General features: G+C 42.9%; 1 protein-coding gene across 3 annotated transcripts in view; it reads left to right on the forward strand.

Moving 5' to 3' along the window:
• Positions 1 to 19682, forward strand: part of hth (Meis homeobox homothorax) — a 160742-nt gene that overhangs the window by 89632 nt on the left and 51428 nt on the right. For all 3 annotated transcript variants that reach the window (XM_089258150.1, XM_030386799.2, XM_089258157.1), the window contains one exon: positions 12689 to 12812. In XM_089258150.1, the coding sequence (XP_089114276.1) occupies positions 12689 to 12812 (124 nt within the window). The remainder of the gene's footprint in view (positions 1 to 12688; positions 12813 to 19682) is intronic.

Consider the following 19682-nt stretch of genomic DNA (forward strand, 5'->3'; position numbering starts at 1 on the left):
ATTTGATTTTTTTACGCTGCTTTCATGCCTCAGTATTTTTCTTCAATTTTCCTGCACTTTTCAACTTGATCGTTGTGTTCTCTAGCTGGCCCGCGTGAAAAGCGGGAAAATGAAAATGCGGCGTCGATGCTGGCGGCGGCCGCTCCGCTTCGCTTTTATAAAAATAAATTGTTCGCAGACGTAATGATGCGAAAGCAATTGAGAATTCTATATATGCATTTGTCTATATGCCTACGTGTGTGTGTGAGTGTGTGTGTGTTTGTGTGAGTGTGTATGAGTGTATGCGTGTGTTTGTGTGTATGTTTGTTTGTTGTTTGTCGGAATGCGTAAAATTTCAATTGACTGTGGCAAAGCATAGAGCGATCTGTCGATCTCTATCGCTCGCGCTATCGCCCAGTCTCTCAATGTCTATCTTTATCATTAACTTTGTCTCTGGCCAGTTACGTAATGGAGGGCAAATAGAGCGATGATTGGCAGAACCCCAAGACTCAATGAAATTCATGAATGCCATGCACACGGGCAACCAGGCAACCAGGCAGCAATCCTTAGTCACAATCTACGTTGATCCTCAGCTTGGCCCCTCGTTATCAGTGCGATAATCGATGGCTGTTTAGACGTGCCACTGACAGTTGCAACAGCATTGCGCAACAGCGCGTGATCATGCAGTGTTGGTTAACGCTTGGCAGCGATCGCTAACCCAACGGGCGGTGCTCGTCGATTGCTCGTTTCGGGTTTGCCTTTTTGCCCCGGCCACAGACACGCCCACTGCTAGATTGCAAAAGACACAGACAAAGAGAGAGAGAGAGAGAGAGAGAGAGAAAGAGAGAGGGACAGGGGAAAATAAAAAACAAACGAACGAACAAAAGTTAATTGTTAGCTCTGGCTTACCCCCCTGGACCAAGGTAGAGCCTTTATGCGCCTGCGTGAATCTCGACTCCGGGTGGTACAGTCTGCGAGTTAATCCGATTTGTTGCGCCCCTGCGCCCAGCCGACTCAGCAGCAGCTCAGCAGCCTCTGCGCAGGGGTGGGTTATGCGAGGCTGTGATTGATTGCCTGAATATTTGGACCAGGGTTGTTTCGCTGCCCCGTTCCTGTTTCCGTCTGCATGTGCTGCTCTATCTCTCTCGCTCTCTGGCCTGAACGTGACTCAGTTGCTTTCTGAGGTGAAAATTTGATTAAGCTGCTCAAAATACAATCACAAAATTAATGAAAAAAGCAGCCCAAAATGAAAAGTGAACAACTGTGGGCAACATTTTAATTATTGCAATTACAAATTGCATTGCAAAAATTGCAAAAATCACGCATTTTATTGATTTTTAATTGCAGCTCGTTGCATACCAAAGCTCGCCAGCTCGCCAGCTCGGCCTGGCTCAATCAAGCCGGGCACAGAGCCTGGCCAAGAGCCAGACATGCGCATTTGTGCCTTTAATTATGTTGTTGATTGTGCCCGTCCGTCCGCTGTCCATCTGTCGCCGCCTGTCAGCCGTCCAGCCAGCCAGCCAGCCAGCGAGTCCGTCCGTCTGTCTGTCCGTTTGTCTGTCAGCCCATTTAGGTGCGAACAACTGCGAACTGTTGGCTGACTTGTAGGGAGCAGCCAGCTCGAGAGTGCCCCACACCAGTTAGTCAAGTTGAGTTGTCATAATTTTCTGTCGTTCAACAAAGGCGACAACAACAACAACAACATCAACAACAGCAACAACACCTGTCCAAGTGCCGCTGCTTGCGGCCTGGCCAAGTCGCAGCGCGCCAAATGCCGCAAATAACTCAGTTAATATAATTAAGTTTTGCACGAAATGTGCAGCAGAAATATGCGAAAAATGCCACGCAATCAGCGCCAAGCTAACTGAAACAGAAAAAAAAACTAAATAAAAAAAAAAAATGGAAAAATGGAAACAAAATAACGCAAACGCCTCAAACGCGCAGTCAAAGCAGCAAACCAAAAACTTAAACTTTAGTTTATGAACTTGTCCTGGCGTCGACACGTGTAAATCGCCGAGCCGTACACACACACACACACATATACACACATGTGTGGCCACATATCATGTAAATTACGTAACGGCCATGTGGCAAGCGAACGGAATTTATGAACTCGCTCGATTTTCTGTCCGAGCTGTACTTCTATGAGTCTACGAGTCGACATACAACAGAGATTCCGCCGCCAATAACTTTTGCGTTAACTGTGTTACGTCTCAACGTAATAGAATTGTAGTTCTGGGCTGCCTACCTAATAACTATTACGGTATACGTAATAACTAATACGTTATAAGTAGTACACTATAGCTTATTCGTAATATGCAAAACATAATAGATAATACGTAATAGTTGTAATCATAATAACATAATATGTAACATGTTCGTCTTACATAATACTCAATACGTAATACTTAATACGTTTCTATTTAATACGTAATAGTTAATACGTAATACGTAATATCTAATATGTAATACGTAATATCCAATACGTAATATCCAATACGTAATATCCAATACGTTGAACATTGTATCTAATACGTAATATCTAATAAGTAATATCTAATACGTTATACGTAATACCTAATGCGTTATATCCAAATACGTTATACTTAATACGTTATACCTTATGCGTAATACGCTATAAATAATACACAATCCGTTATACTCAATACGTGTGTTTTTTTGAGTTTGCTAAACACTTTCGTTGTTGCATATTGAACTACGTAAGCAGATTGGCTTTATTATTGATTAATGGAATTGCTGACTTGGAATTAGAACTTTGTACCATCATTGTAAAACAATTTCGTATTACTTGTGATTAGGAGCATTGATGTCTTCGGGCATTGCGGGAATTGGTCAAAGGTCTCCATTAATGATAATCCCATGTCATTTAAATCAAAAACATTTTCTTATTTGTAAGCTCTCAATATACGATGACGTAACATTATATACCAATTGGCAACATTTCTCAACTTGAACAAACGCTTTACTTTTCTACATATACAAACATTGAAAAAGAAAATTCTGAGATTTTATATATAGAAATAGATATGGATAGCTAGAATTGAAAAATCTAACCTGTTAAATTGAACTGTTCTTTCTATGACTAAATCGATCTATTTCTATAGTGTCCGACTGACGTTTTTATAGTGCTGTTAATGCATTCTGCATGCTGGTCTATTAAATTTCTGCAGCATAATTTGATTACGTTAGATAATTGGCTTACGTCGCTGCTTTTAGCTCTTGGTCAAATAAACAACTCCTTCCCGTTGTTGAAAAAATCAAATTTCATACATTCCCATCAAACAGTGCCACACCCCCCTCCCACCCGGACGCGCCCACTGCGGCATTTGCATACAAATCACGGCGACGCGACGATGCTGCCACCATTTGCAACCCTTCAAATGCGCCACAGACAACAACAGCAACAAAAACAACAGAAAAGCAAAAGAGTAAAAAAGACAACAGTAGAACGAGTAAAAAGAAAGAAACGAAATACCAAAAAGCGCTTCTAATGTTATTTTGATGTTGTCTCGATGGGTCTTCAATGGGCGCTACCGATTCACATGAACATTTACATTCTCATTCTCATCCACATCCACATCCACATCCACATCTACGTTCACATTCACTGACACGGGCTCTGACGGCACTGGCTGTAGCCGTTGGAAACCCGCAAAATGCGTGTTTTAAATCCAATTTAGACATTATCTAATTTAGGGCATCTCTGCACCACTCACCGGTGACAGACTCGACTCGACTCGACTCGACTCAGCGCGGCTCGGCTCGGCTCGAGTTCAGTTTCGATGCCTTTTTATGCAAATCTATGGAAATTTCATTACGAATACGCTGCGGCTGCACACCCCTTTGGCAGAGCCGGTGCTGCGACCCTGAAAGTATTTTTTGGCTAAATGCTGTAAACTGTGAAACGCCAAAAGACGTAATAAACTCATTTAAACGCCGCTACCGAGATGCCCTTTGGTTTGGGTAATGAAATTTTTGTAAAGCATCTTGCCACGGCCGCACGATAATATGCAAATGGCCCTCGGCTCGTGGCTGAGGCAGGGGCAGTGGCATGAAGGGGGGTGGCCCAATGGGACGTCCCGAATGGACGAGTGAATCTCTGCGCATCGTCGTGTGGCAATAATCAAATTTTCTAATTTTTATGGCTCTCTCTGGGCCAAAAGCCAAAGCCTCACGACCAGGTCTAATTGATTTTGCACTGGCCAACGTGATTTCTCGACTGATTTACGAGTTTGCCAGCCAGAGAGCTGCCCTTTAAATGGAAACACTCTCCGAGAACGCGATTTCTGTTTTACTTTATTTCTTTAATATTCAGTTTTTTCTTTTTTTTTGCTAGTCATCGCAATGACGATGGCGACGTCGTCTTCTAGTCTACTGCGCCCGGGCCGCAATGATGCGACAGTTTCGGCATTCGGCATTCGGCATTCAGCTTACAGTTTGTGGAGCGGGCCAGGGCTTTTAGAGACAGGCCGCCCCTTTTTAGAGGCCTTTTAAGACAATACGCGGCGTGCTGAACTTCGCAGCAAGCGTGACATGGCAGAATTCAGCAATGGCATGGGCGATCCAAGCTGGAATCGGGGCGTTGTTTAACTGAAGTGTATTTTCGGCTTTTAGGCAGTTACAGATGGAGATGGAGATGGAGATGATGATGGAAGTGGAGGTGAATCGGCTATAACAATAAGAAGAAAAGTATAGGTCTGCGAATCTTTTTGATCTACTTTGGAGCGACTGCTGCTGCTTGGACTGGAGCAGGGGCTGGGGCTATTTATCAGTGAATTATATCAATAATACGAGTAGTATATGAATTTCACATAATGTGACTCGACAATTCGTGGCCTGGGCCCGCGGTGCAGGCGCACAGCGACAAATCCTTGTAATGCCTTGTCTATGGCCATGTATCCGCTGGCTGGCTAATTTCAAATGTCAGCTTATCTGGCTAACAAGATGGGTGCCGGCCGATAGCCAGAGCCAGAGTGTCCGGAGTGTCCGACACCTCGTGGCCGTGCTTATCGCATGCAAAGATTGAGATTTTGGCACGTCAGCGCTGACATTGCATATGTCATGCGGGCCCAAATACTTGTTCGAGGAATGCAAATCTATAAAATCTCGCTGGCTAAACGAAATGAAAATGTCTGCTTAAGCAGTTGCCGTCCCGCTGCGTTGCAGGCGCTGACAACGTCCCGTCCACGTAATTTGCAAATGAGCGTTCGAGTCAGGCAACGGCTAAACGGGCAACGGGCACCGGGCAACAGGCATGTCCGCCTGATCCCTGACCACGATGTGGCTAATCTCCATGCCAGGCGCTGTCGTCTCTATCTGCCAGCGGAATCTATTTGACACTGTCTCTCTGTCGGCCAGCCTGTTTGCTTGTCTCCTGTTTGTCTCTTTGTATGTGTGGCTTGATTTTGGTCTGCGGCACGCCATGTAACAAGAATCGAGAGACTCCTTGGTGTTGGCTGTGTCCCATGTGGCGGTATCCCGTTCCCGGTTCCGTATTTCGGACCCAGGGGCGGGTGTGACATTTTACATGAAATTACTTTGCATACACATGCATCAAATTAATTACACGATTAATGTTTTCACATGCAACGACTGATCCTCTCTCCTGCTCTCGCTCTCGCTCTCTATCTCTCTCTCACTCGCGCTCTGTCAGCTTATGCAAATCTATTTCGCGCGATCATTGCAGCATTTGCATGTTGCTATCTTGATATCTTTGCCGGCAAGAAAATGATTCCATTGCCTTTCGTGATACGTCTCCACAGCCCCAGTCTCAGTGCCAGTCCCACCCCTCCGGCGCAGCTTTCTTCGTTTGAACTGGTCTGGGTCTGGACTTGAAAGAATGTGTGTTGGAATTGTGTGAAACATGCCATTTGAATAATTATCTTATTTGCATTGCAGCCGCAACAAACAACTGCAGTCAGTTGCAAATTAAAAAGTGCAAAGTCCATGCAGCTCCAACTCGTCTCTCGTTCTATCTCTCTCTGTCGCTCACATGTTAATCTCTTTTGGCTGGGCTTTGCGCAAAAGTTCAAATTGATAGCCAAGATTTGCGTCGCAGATAAATCCACTGACACACTGTGTGAACATTGCCCAATGCGAATCGCGTGCAGTTCCCGCTGTCGGCTCGAGCCGTGCTCCATTTCCGCCACAGTCCGAAGCGAGTCTCGATCCCAATCCAATCCCAGTTCCAAATTCAATCTAGTTTCGGTTCATGCTACCTTCTGCTCAGTCTCTCTCTCTCTCTCTCTGCCTCTGCCTCTGCCTCAGCTACTTTTCCACTGTTTGTGTAACATAATAACAAAGTCAAACAAATGATAAGTGATAGAGCCACAATTGCGCGCCACTCTGCTTATCTATTTAATATTTTTTTTTCTTCATTCCTTTCTTCTGTTTTGTGTTGTGTATTTCAGGTAGCTTCTGAATTTTTATTATCAAAATACTAATTTCTTTGTTTGCACAAGATTTCCGAAAAAACCCTAGTACTTGGACGGCAGCAGCTACGGTACCTGCTTCAATTTGTTATCAGCTTATAAATATTTAATCACAGACTTGTACTTGGGCGTGCTTTTTTCGATTGCGATAGCAGTCCAAGATTTCCTGTGCCTCGGAGCGAGACAGAGCGAGGCAGCAGCAGCAGCAGTCAGAGAGAGAGAGAGAGAGAGGTAGACTAGTGCACGTTGTACCACGCTGCGTATGAGTAACGACGCCCATCTGATCAACATTGTTGTATATCTGAAAGCATAGATAGATAGCACAGTAGTCGCACAATTATGTCAAGTGCTTCTACACGAAATTAACATGTTCTCACTCGAGTGGTTACGCCACTGACCCGCTCAGCTGGTCAGTCCAACAGACTTTAACTTTTATTATAGATAGACTAGGAAAGCTTGTAAATAGATAGGCAGACATAAATTTTATTACTTAAGACAGTTGTTGCTGAACTGTAAATACAACTGCTGACAGGGAGGGAAAGAGAGTGTTAAAAGAGCTACGATTTTATATACTATAATATTTATTCAGTATTTCCTTTATTTATATATAATAATAATAATATTTCTTACTTAAAGCAAAAACAATTTCATAAAAAGACAAATACAAAAGTATAAACAGTTATAAAACATACCAATGTAAAACGAACAAAGTAAAATAGGCAAAGATAATCATAATAAATAATAAGTATACAAATATATGTAATAATAATGATTTCACATTTTCTATGGAAGTTAAAATGAATAAAACTTGAAGAAAATGTATAAAAAATATATTGATCAAATTTAATATGTAATATAAAAATATAATGGAAAATATAATATAATATAATTTATGCTAAAGAGGAACAGGAGGCTAGGAACAAAGTTGCAATGCAAAAAATAATCAAATTAAAAATAATATATATAAATTTATTATAACACTATAAAAATAAGTATTAATATATTACAAATCAATCAAATTTAATGAAAATAATTGTATATATAAATTATATAGTATTTTATATATCGATTGCTCAGTTTAAAGTTCGCTTAGTCTGAAATTAAGTTAAATTCCACTTTAAATGGAATCTAAATCGTAGCATATAACTTAGACAAAACAAGCTGCCACTCATATCGACTGCTGTCTCTCTCTAGCTCATTTGAGCCACCTGTGCATGTGTGTGTGTGCGTCTGTGTGTGTGGTATAATTGTGTGTAATTAACTTGCAATTTGATTGAAATTATAGCCTGCACTCACTGCCACTTGCCGGCATAGACGTATATGTACATATATATATATATATACATATGGTTGTATGTGTAGCAATTTGCGTGTCGAGCGTCGAGGGCAACCCCAAAAGGCAGCCATATTGTGAATCGGGAATTGGCAGACCAGAGCCCCTGGCTGGCTGGCTGGCTGGCTGGCTGTCTGATTGGTCTTGCAAGGAGCAATGCTCCTACGATGCCAGCTTATTTCACTTTAATTAAAAATTCAACCCTTAAACAAAATGGCACACACACAAACACACACTCGCACTCTTGCACTCACACATGTGAGCGCATTTCATTTCATTCAGCGAACATTTTACAACTTGAACAAATTTGAAAAACAATTAAATGCCATGCGCGCAATTAAGTACAGAGAAGGTGGCAACAACAACAACCACGACAACAGGAGCAGTTGAAGTGGCACACGGGCTGGGTGGTGCGAGCATATACTGTTAATTAAGCAGAAGCAGCTGAAAGACTGCCTGACTGACAATGGGGCTACCAAGGCGGAGGCATAATGGCATGGGCGCCTTAGAGTTTCTGGCTTGCCACTAAGCGTTGCTCCAGGGCGCTAAAACCACGACAACAACAGCAGCAACTACAACAACAACCACAAACACGACACAAACAGACAAACACAAGCTTTTGTGTGTGTGCCCCGGCCAATGCCAAACAACAAATCCATCAAAACAAACAGCCGTCGGGGTTTATACGGATTGGTATTTGGGGTTCTCCTCAGCTCAGTTCAGCTTCGTTTGCCCTGAACCGCATCAGAAACATAAACCAAGCGAAAAACTTTCAGCCTGTGCGGCCATGTAAAAAGGATTTAATTATTTGTTCTAAGGATATGGATGCGAATTGTGTGTGTGTGTGGTTCTTAGTCAATCTGTGTATGCGTGCTGTCGCTTTGTGAGTGTTTGTACACAAACAGAAAAATATGTTTCACGTCCACTTTCGAGGCTGAGCAAATAGTTCAGCTCGCATAGCCCAAGGGCCAAAGGGGCAAGTGAGGCAACTGAGGCAATGGCAATGATTATTGGGTCTAGCTGAAATGCTAAGCTGCAGTTTTTAATTGTGAAAACGAGCATAGCCTAATCCTGGTTGGCCTCAGGCAGCAGCAGCAGCAGCAGATATCTCAATTCTAAATACCATTTTCCATTTCCCATTTCCCATTCCCGTTCCCATGGCTCAAAATGTCAAATGCACGCGGCAAACGCTGCAGGGCAATTAGCAGAAGCACTCCAGATACAGCTCAGCTCAGTGCCTCAGAGCTCTGCTGCTGTGCCGTGTCGCATTGGCAAATGAGTTACAATCATAATAACAGCAGTGGCAACAACTCTCGAGATGGCACACGCGCTGCCACGCCCACTCTCGAGAATCGAATCGACGCTTCCCACGCGCGCTCAAAAAGTTCTGCGCCCATTTGCCATAATTTGATTGTTTTCTTTGCAGTGTGTGTGGTGGGTGGGTGGATGGGTGGGTAGTTCGGAGTGAGGGGTGAGAGCGAAGGCGGGCCGTGAGGGCAACTCTACTAACTGTTGATTGTAGTGATTAACGGCAACGTGGCAGCCACTGTGATTGCCAGCTAGCAAATTATAGAGCCGAATCTCTAGCGAAAATTGCATGTTGTGAGTCCTGCACTTCCTTGGCACGCGGCTTTGACTGGGGCCAAGGCGCAATTATGCGGCAGCTGAGCCGACTTAGCCAAGTCACTTGGAAAGCTGACCAGAGGCAAAGAAACTAGAGTGAGAGAGGGGTGGCGGGGGGCAGCAAGCGGAAGTGCGGCAGATACGCAATATAATGAAGTGTTTGGGCAATCAAACAAAACAAAAGTTTGCCAACAGCAATTGACCAAGTGATTGTTTAGTTGTTGTTGTTGTTGCTGTTGTTGCTGTTGCTTAGTTGTTTGCTGTTCATTTTGGTGGGGGTAGGGAAGCGATTACATTTTATGTGAGAGCACAACTTTGCGGTTGTTTAATGTGCGGCACGTTTAAATTTTTAAACAACACGATTGTCATGCATGTCTGGCAGCAGTCCGCAGGCGGTAGATGGCTGTCGAGGCGGTCTGGCATCATCATCAAAAATTTAAAGAGCTGGCAACGCCATTTTGCTTATTGACGCTGCGTTTTAGCTGATAAATAAATAATTTGGCTGGCAGGCGGCAGGCGGCAGGCAGGTCCCCAAACCCCCAAGTCGATGGCACAGCGTCCCCAAACCCCTCAGCGCCAAAAAGGTAAACGAAAATTGTTTCTTGATCATTTTAATGCACCCAAAGGGACCCAAAGTGAAAAAGTTTTTGTTGCCGGTGATGAGGCGAAGTGGGAGTGGAATGAGGGGAGGCAGAAGTGAGATAGGGGGGACAACATTACGTGATGCGAAGCGGCATCGAGCGAGTGTCGTGCATGAGTGTGGGCCACGAGGGTAAGAGAGCAGGCGAGCGAGCTGAGCTGCCTCAACTCAATTTCATTAATAGTGAAAGCGTCAGCGCTTGGCCCTCATCATTTAAATAAAAACCAATATTTGATAATAATTGTCGCAGGACATGCAATGCGATAAGCAGCAGTAGCAGCAGCAGCAGCAGCAGCAGCAGGAGAAGCAAAAAAGAGGAGAAGAAGAGGAAGCAACTGCCATTCGAGTCGTGCCAATGGCAATTCGATAGCTTAATTTCCATGCCGCTTGTTAATTGAAAATGTAATTAATGCACGCATCGATAAGCTCTGTTACCCAGCACCAGATCCAGAGCGTCCACTGTCCTGTCCTGTCCTGCCCTGTCCAGTCCTGTGCCTATCCTTTCAAGGAGCGCGACTGGCATTTAGCACGACGCATGCCGCATGCCGCATGCGGCATGCCGTATGCCGTATGCCGTATGCCGCCGCATGCAACACTCGCCGTGTTCTGGTAACTCGATACAATTTCAATAGCCTGAAGACCGACCAGAAGAAGAAGAAGCTGAAGAAGAGCCTCAACTTCGACTCTAAAGTGTGTGCGGCAAGTGTGAAAGATTCGAAAAGCTGACCGACTCGAACTCCCCGAAAGCCGACAGCCCTATCGAATTTCGAGTGGCCAACATGCCACGCATAAAAGGAAAGTTTCGTTTGGGAAAATGCAGCCCTTTGTTTCACTCGGGATTCTGAGTTCAGTTTATTTTGATTTTTATTATTTTTTCATTTTTTAATGCGGCTAATTAAATAGTTTCATTTGCTCGCTTTAATGAGCCACAAATTAGGCTGCGGTTGGCCCGCTTTTTATAGCCCATAAAGTAGCCAACGAGAATAAAAAAATGTAAAAAAAAAAGCACACAAAAACAGTAAAGTAAAACAACAACTGCTTCAGGTCTATCGAGAGTCGCTAGTCGTATCCGTTTAGGCTGCAAATTGTTTATGCGACCATCAAAACACACCTCATAGCTCATACAGAAAGAGACAGTCCGAGAGAGAGGGAGAGAGAGGGCACTAGTAATAAGAGTTACTTTCAAATGCAGACAACGTCGGCCATAATTAATACATTGATTGCCAAATTAGCTACTTTTCGAACCAGGAATTAAAAGACAACGCAGACAGATTGGCAACAGGCCAATATCATTTGAATAAGCTGCATAAATTATGGCTAGGAATGAACAAGTAAGAGAGTCTTTATAGTTGTTTATGATAAGGAAGTTCTATGGCCATGCTATATAAATTCTTTAAATATGCAAAATTTCATTCAGTTGAGTTAGCATCAAACTGCAACATGATCAAAACTTTAGCTCAATCGCCCTACCCACACACACTCATCAAGAGCCATTATATTTGTATTGTCTATAGCGGGGCGCTATTAATATGCGATTTAACAAATATTTAGCGAAAACACATGCGATGCGCGCTGCATGCCAAATGAATCAAAAATTTGCTGTACGCACACTCAAAATTTATTGTATTCGAAAGTCAAGAATTTTTACGAGCTTGGGAAAATAATAATTTAATGCTTAAAAATTGTGAGCGATGGACTGGAGGTAGGGTCATTACTACACTTGTGTGTGTGTGTGTGTGTGTGTACACGTGCATGAAATGAATGCCGTCGCATTTTATGTTTTGTTGACTTCTGCGAGCGACAACAAATTTCGTCGTTATTAGCAGAATTTAAATTGCTGTTACCGATCGATTTCGAGCAGGGAGCTCTAGGCGGCAACGACGTGCTGGCTAAAAATATGGCTACATGGCTACATGGCTACATGGCTATATAACTATATGGCTATGAGTGCTCTGACCAGCCTGGACATTGACATTTTTGGTATCTGCAGCGTCGCGGAGCAGAGCAGAGCGGTTTAATATGCCGCCATCGTTCACGACGCGACGTCGCACAGCTAAAAGATGACGAGGCTGTTGCTGTTGTTGTTGTTGTTGCTGCTGCTGCTGCTCCTAGTTAGAAGACGCACACAGACCAGCTCAAAGGCAGAGCCAGTTGCTGCATATTAATTTGATAACTTATAAATACATATACATATACATATACTATACAATATATATATATATATATGTATATATATTTGCACACGATGTTGTTGCCGGTCTAGGCCTAGGCCACGATCGCGCCGTTTGGGCATTTGTTAGTCCAGAATATGGCCAAGCCATGGCAGTTTTGACAACTTGACAGTCGTGCAGACGTAGACTCAGACAGCGACTTAGACTCGGGCTCCGACTGGGACAGACAAGAGAGTCGACATTGAGTTGGCCGTCTGTGGACTTTATATTGATTGTATGGCCAGTTTTATGTGGCCCATTTTATGGTTGGCGTGTCAATTTAAAGCGACATTTATAAGCAATTTGTAACTAATTCTAACAAACACCTAACGCATGCCTGGCCAACTTGATCGATCTATTGTATATATAAATAAATACATGTTTCCTATATTAGTCTATATGATCGCTTTAATAATATAAACTCTCTTTCTCCCACTCTCTCTCTTTGCAGCGGCCGCCCAGCTCATCGCTGTCGTATGGGGGCGCAATGAACGATGATGCTCGCTCGCCGGGCGCTGGTAGTACACCTGGTCCATTATCACAGCAGCCACCTGTCTTAGATACATCAGACCCTGGTAAGTGTTGTAAATCGGATCATGCTATATATACCCTAGATGTATTCATTTGACTGTCGGCTAAATAATTCAATGAAACGTATCGTTCGCTCTTCATTGAATCGCAGCTGACATTTGCAGTACACTGAATAGATAATACACTCACACACACAGTCACGTTGCGAGCCTATGCGAAGAGTGGATGCTCTTTACACCTTTGCTGAGACTTGTCGCTGCCTCAGCTGTTTGATTATGTTGTTTGCTTCAGCCTGAGGTCTGAAGTGTTGCTGCGGCCAAAGTTATGAGCGGGCAACTACTTCAGTAAGCAGAGTGAATGCGGCTCAAAGCTTAAGCACACACACACACACACACACACACATATATACACATATATGAGTGCGACTGAGAGATACTTAGGGAGAGCCCTAAGCCGAGACTCGTAGACTGCCTGTCTTTTGCATGTTGCAGAGTCTTCACTTCAAAAGTTTGTGGCAACCGAGAGATTTTTCAATATTTTGAGTGTGTGCAGCGGCAACAAAAATAACAACAACAACAACAACTAAAGCAACAACTGCAACAACAATAATAACTTCGCACTTGGCGCTTCTTTTTGAAGATTTTTATGCTCGACGATGCTCGATGCTCGCTCTGCTTGGACTTGGACTCCACGTTGAATTATTTATGGTGATAGGCAAAATATTTTTTATGTGTTTTTCTGTTGCCGGCAAGAAAACAAAAGCGCGTTCGGCGCAAACACCACTCGACAGCGACACTCTCCGGGCCACTCGTCGTCCGCCTCGAGTGCTCCATGGTGATAATGCAGTTTTCATTTTTCAGTTTTTAGTACATACATAGATACACATATACATATATATAGGTATAGTTTTTTTTTTGAAGACGGCAATACTTTTTGGCCATAGACCAAATGACGCGCTCTCAAGCCCTGCGCTGAGTTTTACTGGCAGAAGGAGGCGCTGCGCTGGACTTGATGGCAAAAGAAACAGAAACAACTAAAAGAAACTTTAAAGTGAGCCGACTACAACAACAACAACAATAGCAACAACAGCAAACTATTGGCAACAAAAATATTCTAGTCGACTTTTACGAGATGTCTTCTTCTTCATCTTCTCATATTTTCTGTTCCATTTTGATTGATTTATCTACACGTCGAGTTACTTTGTAGACAAATTAAATTTTGGCATACTCCAAGCAGTTGAAGCTTTGCGAGAGAAAGAGAGAGAGAGAGAGAGAGAGAGCGACTTCTGCATCAGTGTGTGAATGAAAATTATCTACAGTTGAATGAGTTTTGCGGGCAGCGAGCAGCAAATTTTAATGTTCATTTCGAGTTTTTGCCATGGTGATAAGAAATTTGCTCGACTCGCTCGAGTCGAGTTCACATCATTTCCCTGAGTCGAGCAGCATTTGCCGCGCGTATTTCGGGCGTAGCAAATAGATATTTTCTACATTTTAAGTAGACAGAGAAAGAGGCAGAGACAGAGGCAGAGGCAGAGGCAGTCCAGGAATGTGGTTACCAAAGAAATTCACTGCTGCTGCACAAATTCCAGTGCACACGCAGAGCCAGAGTCAGGCAGAGGAATCCTTGGGTCGGGGGCAGGAGGAGGGAATAGCAACCGCCGTCGAGGGTTGCCGTAATTTTATGCACGAATTCGTAAAATGTTATTCAAATGGAAAATGTGATTTTTATCAATTTTGACAGGAATTTTTCGCAGAAAGCATAAAGAAAAACGTAGCACAAGGATGTGTCCTCCTCAAGTCTCATTTCTTTATGCGAGTATGTGTGTGTGTGCGTGTGTGTGAGGCACTCGAAATGCTTAAGTTGCTCTAATTTATGAGGTCAGACAATTGCCTAAAGACGTAGAAAATGACAAAACAAATCATGTATTTAAAGTCCTTAAATTATGAGAAATATTTTACTTGAAGAAATAGTGAAAAGATTGTGTTGGAAAATAGTTGCAGGAGGAAAACATTGTGTTCTCAGTAAGTTAAAGAAATCTTAATTGATATAACCACCATACGTTATTTATAAATGAATAATGACAAAATAAATTAAAAAAAAAATAAATAAATATAAAAATATTTATTAATCAAATAAAAAATAGACTACTCTAATTAATTCAAATAGTATTCTTCATGAATATAAAGTTATAAATAAAAACAATATTCTTAATAAAAAAAAATTTACAAAAAATATGTGTTTATTAAAAAAACAAACTAATCAAATAAAAAAAATCTTCACATATAATATTCATAATGAATAAATAATAAATAAAAATAAATTCAAAAAATTCAAAAAAAATATGCTTTTGTATAGTAAATACTTTTATTTAATATTCAAATTAAATAAATAAATATTAAATTAATGAAGTTTAAATAATTAAAAATATATAGACTTATCTGAATTGATAAATAAATTATCTAACATATAGGAAGTTGTGAAATAAATATATTTTACTTTAATAAATGGTGAATAGGTCTACAAAAATTGAAATATAAAGTCAAATTTAGTTGAATAAGAAACGACATACGAACTTTTAATTGATAAGCCATCCCAAGTTGTAATCGCTTTCTGATGAGCTAGAAGAGTGTCAATCGATGCTGGAGTTTCACATAGTTAGGATCGTGTTCAGTGTAGGTTCGAGACTCTGCCGCTTCGCTCCGTTTAATTGCTGGCCTCATCATAATCGAAATTGTTAGGGGCGTCAACGCGACGACTTTTGGCTAGATAGATTTCCATAAATAAATAATCCCAGCAATTAGTCGGTGGAAAGCCACAAGTCAGTCGAGACGAGTCGAGTCGAGTCGAGTCGACTCGGACAGCACAAAACACAGACAGTTTCGTGTCAGCCAGCCAGTCTCGATTCAGTTTTGAGAGTTAGTCTTTGGGTCTATATAATTATAGGGCACCCTCATCAACGTCCAGCGTCGCGCGCAGCGCATTGCATTCAATTAAAAAATATTTGTATATCTTTGTGTTGGTTCGTGTGCTCTGCTCTGTGACCTGCCCAAAATGCTGCTGATGATGATGGCGTTGATGACGGATCTCGACGTCTGTATTTTTCATATAATTTTCCATTTTGGCTCGGCTCGCCTTTTGGCGCAACAGTTAATGCGCAATTAAAGAGCCAAACCAGGCGATAAACGTCAGCGTTGTCAGCTATGAAAATATGCTGAAGGTCTCTGCGCGTATTTACATTCGAGAGTCGTCAAGTGTCGCTTAAATGCAAATCAAAATAAAACGAGATCAATTTGATTGCCTTAGCTGCCAAAATGCAAATAAACAAGAACAGCGGGCGAGCGACCAGCCCTTAGAGCACTCGGTGCCTGGGTCCGCAACCCTTCGGCGGCTACAGCTAACCCCCGGTCTCTGACATTGATTGAAAATGCTGCGTGACGTAAATTAACTTTCATGGCGTGGGGCAGCCTCAGAAGTGCGTGTTATCCTTTCCGCTCAGCGTGCTCAAAGGTTCGGCGCTCTGTGCTCTACGCTTAACGTTTGTCAAGCCGCAAGACCCACACAATTGCCAATTGTTACAGTTTTAAAGTAACGAGGGGTTGCACACGCATACACACACACTCTCTCTCTCACTCTCTGGATATGTGGCAGCTTGTTGTTGTCATTGCGGCCTTAATGCCACATTCACATCGATGACCTGGAGTGCACTTTTCGCTTTTGCTACTAAGGCGATTATCTTTGTTGCTGCTGTCGCCCAATTTTTGCTTATTTACATTGATGAAATGTGTTGCAACAACAACAACAACAACAACAAGAGCAGCAACAACAACAGCATTCAGCACTGAGTAGGAACAATAGCAATAACAATAACAGGAAGCTCTGGCCCTCTAGCCGTTGCCTGTTTGTTATCTTACCACGCACAATTAGACAATTTTCATTTGGCTGGCCGACAGTTTCTCATGAGAGTTTCTCTGTAATGTGAAAGCATTTTTTCGTTGTTGTTTGCTGGTTTGCTTTTAATAGCATTACATTTGCTTGGTTTGACAGCAACTGGCGTAGTCGAGGCGTAGCTGGGGCGTAGCTCTATCAGAGACTATTTCGTAAAAGGTTCTTGCAGTGATTTAGCACGGCCGGAAGTCAGCCAGAGATTAAAAGCTTTGCTTTATCAGCAATTCGTGGCATGTAAATATATCTAAACTAGATCTAGAGCTAACAGTAATCCTATCTCTCTCTCTCTCTCTCTTTAGAAGTGGCTGGAGCTAGTATAGAATTTCACATATATTCATATACATTGTCAGTCCAGCCTCTATGGATCCATTCACACCTCAGCATCATCAGTCAATCTTGTGATGCTTGCATCTGCCTTTCCCACAACTTTTTAACTCTTTTGTCAAATGCTGACACAATTTCCGCCACCAACGTGGCACAACAACAACAGCAGTAACAACAACAGCGACGACGATAAAAAAATTAAAATTTTACGCATTAAACAACTTTTGAATAGAAACGCTCGCACGGCTGCCAAAAAATTACCCATATCTGTTGTTGCGTATCTGCACACCCTGCGCACCCAGCCCGAACCCAATACCAATTCATAGACTACACATAGAAAGCAATCCCAAAAGGGGCACCAGCTGCCGCACGTACCCTGGCCAGCTTCACAATCAGAATCACCAAATAAAAAAAATTGAAACAGAAATTCGATGTTGCCTGCGCCTTTCATAATGAGCAGGCCAACCCCAGCGAGCGAAGAGCTTATGTAACATTACGTCAAATTGCACAAAAGGCAATACATCTTCATCCCCTAGCACAGGCACACACACACACACACACACACACGCATACACTCAGTTCTTATTTTACAATGAAAATTTACGAACTGACTGTTGCATATTCGCCTGCTGCTCCTCTCGCTGCTGGCACATTATCATATTTCTAGGACCGACACGCCAATGAATAGAATGCGCATCGAATTTCCCAGACCTGGGATTGGGCTCGCTTATATACATACATATACATATATATACTCTGGCGGGGGTTCAGGGTGCGGGCTTCGGGCTTCGGCTCTTGCCACATCAAACTCAACGAGCACATCAACAAAATCATCAACACCAGCAGGGAAAACTCCGCTTGCGCCTTGGACTCTGTCACTGGCAGAGGTCGCAGCACAGTTGACAAACAAGCAACACCAACAAAGACAACAACTTGGGCGCTTTTTGTTGCCTTGTTGCGGAGGGTTGCCGCCGCGTGCAGACAAAATGCAAACTTCCTGATGTTCTGAGGCATGAAATTTTCATATTCCACTCATTTGGTTTTTTTTTTTTTCGTTACTTGTTTAGATATCTTTTGTTGAAAATCGAGTTGCTTTAGCGTGACTTTGACTTGACTTGCATTTGAAGTCTAGCTGGCAGAGTTATCGCCGTAATATAGTTGTGATCTGTGCTACACTGGCCTCCCCATAAATTAGTCACAGAGCTGAACTGTATCAGTTGGCCACTCGGTTACCGTATGCTGATAACGACCTCTGTGTGTGTGTGTGTGCAAGTGTGTGTGTGTGTGTGTGTCTTGTCATGACAGACAAGGCCTTTTGCACTTGCTGTTTTTGTTTTTCTCTTGCTTTTTTTTCGCACTCATTCAACAGACGCGTCAGTCATAAAAAATCATGTTCTTCTTGACTTTTATTATTCATTATTTTCACATTTATTTCGCTCGCAACAAATTTGCAACTTCAATAATATATCGCCATTTTCTATAAAAATGAATGAAGCAGCCCCAAAGAGCAACAACAACAACTACTACTGACTGTCGTTTGCCTTTAATAGAGCTATCAAAAAGTGCAGCCTGCTGATGACAGTGGCTTATCAAGTCGCCATTCGCTGGCTGCTGCTGCTGAGCTGTTGTTGTTGTTGTTGTTATTGTTGGTGTTGTTGTTGTTTTTGGTGTCCCCCCCGTTTAAAATTGCATTTCTCAACACACAAATCACAAATCACTGCAAGGCATGCAATCTCTCACACAAATCATTCCATTTTTGCCAGCGCTGTCGACGTCAGCGTCTGCGTCAGCGTCAGCGTCGACGCCAAGTGTCATTAGCGTCACACGCCGGCGACGTCGTCATCGTTAGCTCCATGTCGCGGACGGGAGGTTCGTTCGTTCGTTCGTTCGCTTTAAGTGTTTATTAGTATGAAACATTTATCAGCAATTATAATTATATGGCTATATGTGTGTGCATTAAATGGTAGCGAACTTTGCGACCCGAGATAGCAAGTGGACACGTTTTTATGGTGGCCACTGTGCCGCACTCGGCGAATGTCCACTAAATGCTTTTTAAACGTAAGCCGCAAATTAAGCAACAAATGGCATAGGCTGGACAAAATATCTTGAGTGGATGGATACACACTCTCACACACACACACACGCCCATTAGTTGAGACGCTATAGCAGATAAAGATTGTGAGAGGGGAGGAGCGGCAGAGAGAGAGAGAGAGGGAGAGCGATGGGGTAGCAATACCGTTTTTTACGCAAACAGGCAACACCTAAGACATTAGCTGCTGTTCTGGCCAACAAGAGGCAGGCCAAAACCAAACATTCAATGACAAATTATGCGCTTTGGCTGGGCGTACCCACCTGCCAGACCCAGAGCCAGCCCAACCACCTAACCGCCTAACCACCGATCCACCTACATAACTACCTGGCTGCCCGCCCGCCTGCCCGCCTGACTGCCTGACTGCCTGGCCGTTTTCTACCATTAACATTACCATGTTGTTATGCCACCTACGAGCATTCCAATTCTCTATTAAGTGGCAACGGGAGCGTGTCGTGGGCGTTTTGCTCGGCTCGTTGCAGGGGCGTGTCGTGTTTGGGAAATTTTTGACATTTTGTAATGGGAGCGCGGACGGTGAACCGGCAAACGGGCAAAC

Source organism: Drosophila navojoa, chromosome 2 (genome assembly GCF_054131105.1).
Source record: "Drosophila navojoa isolate 15081-1374.11 chromosome 2, UAZ_NAV_1.0, whole genome shotgun sequence".
NCBI classification, from domain to species: domain Eukaryota; kingdom Metazoa; phylum Arthropoda; class Insecta; order Diptera; family Drosophilidae; genus Drosophila; species Drosophila navojoa.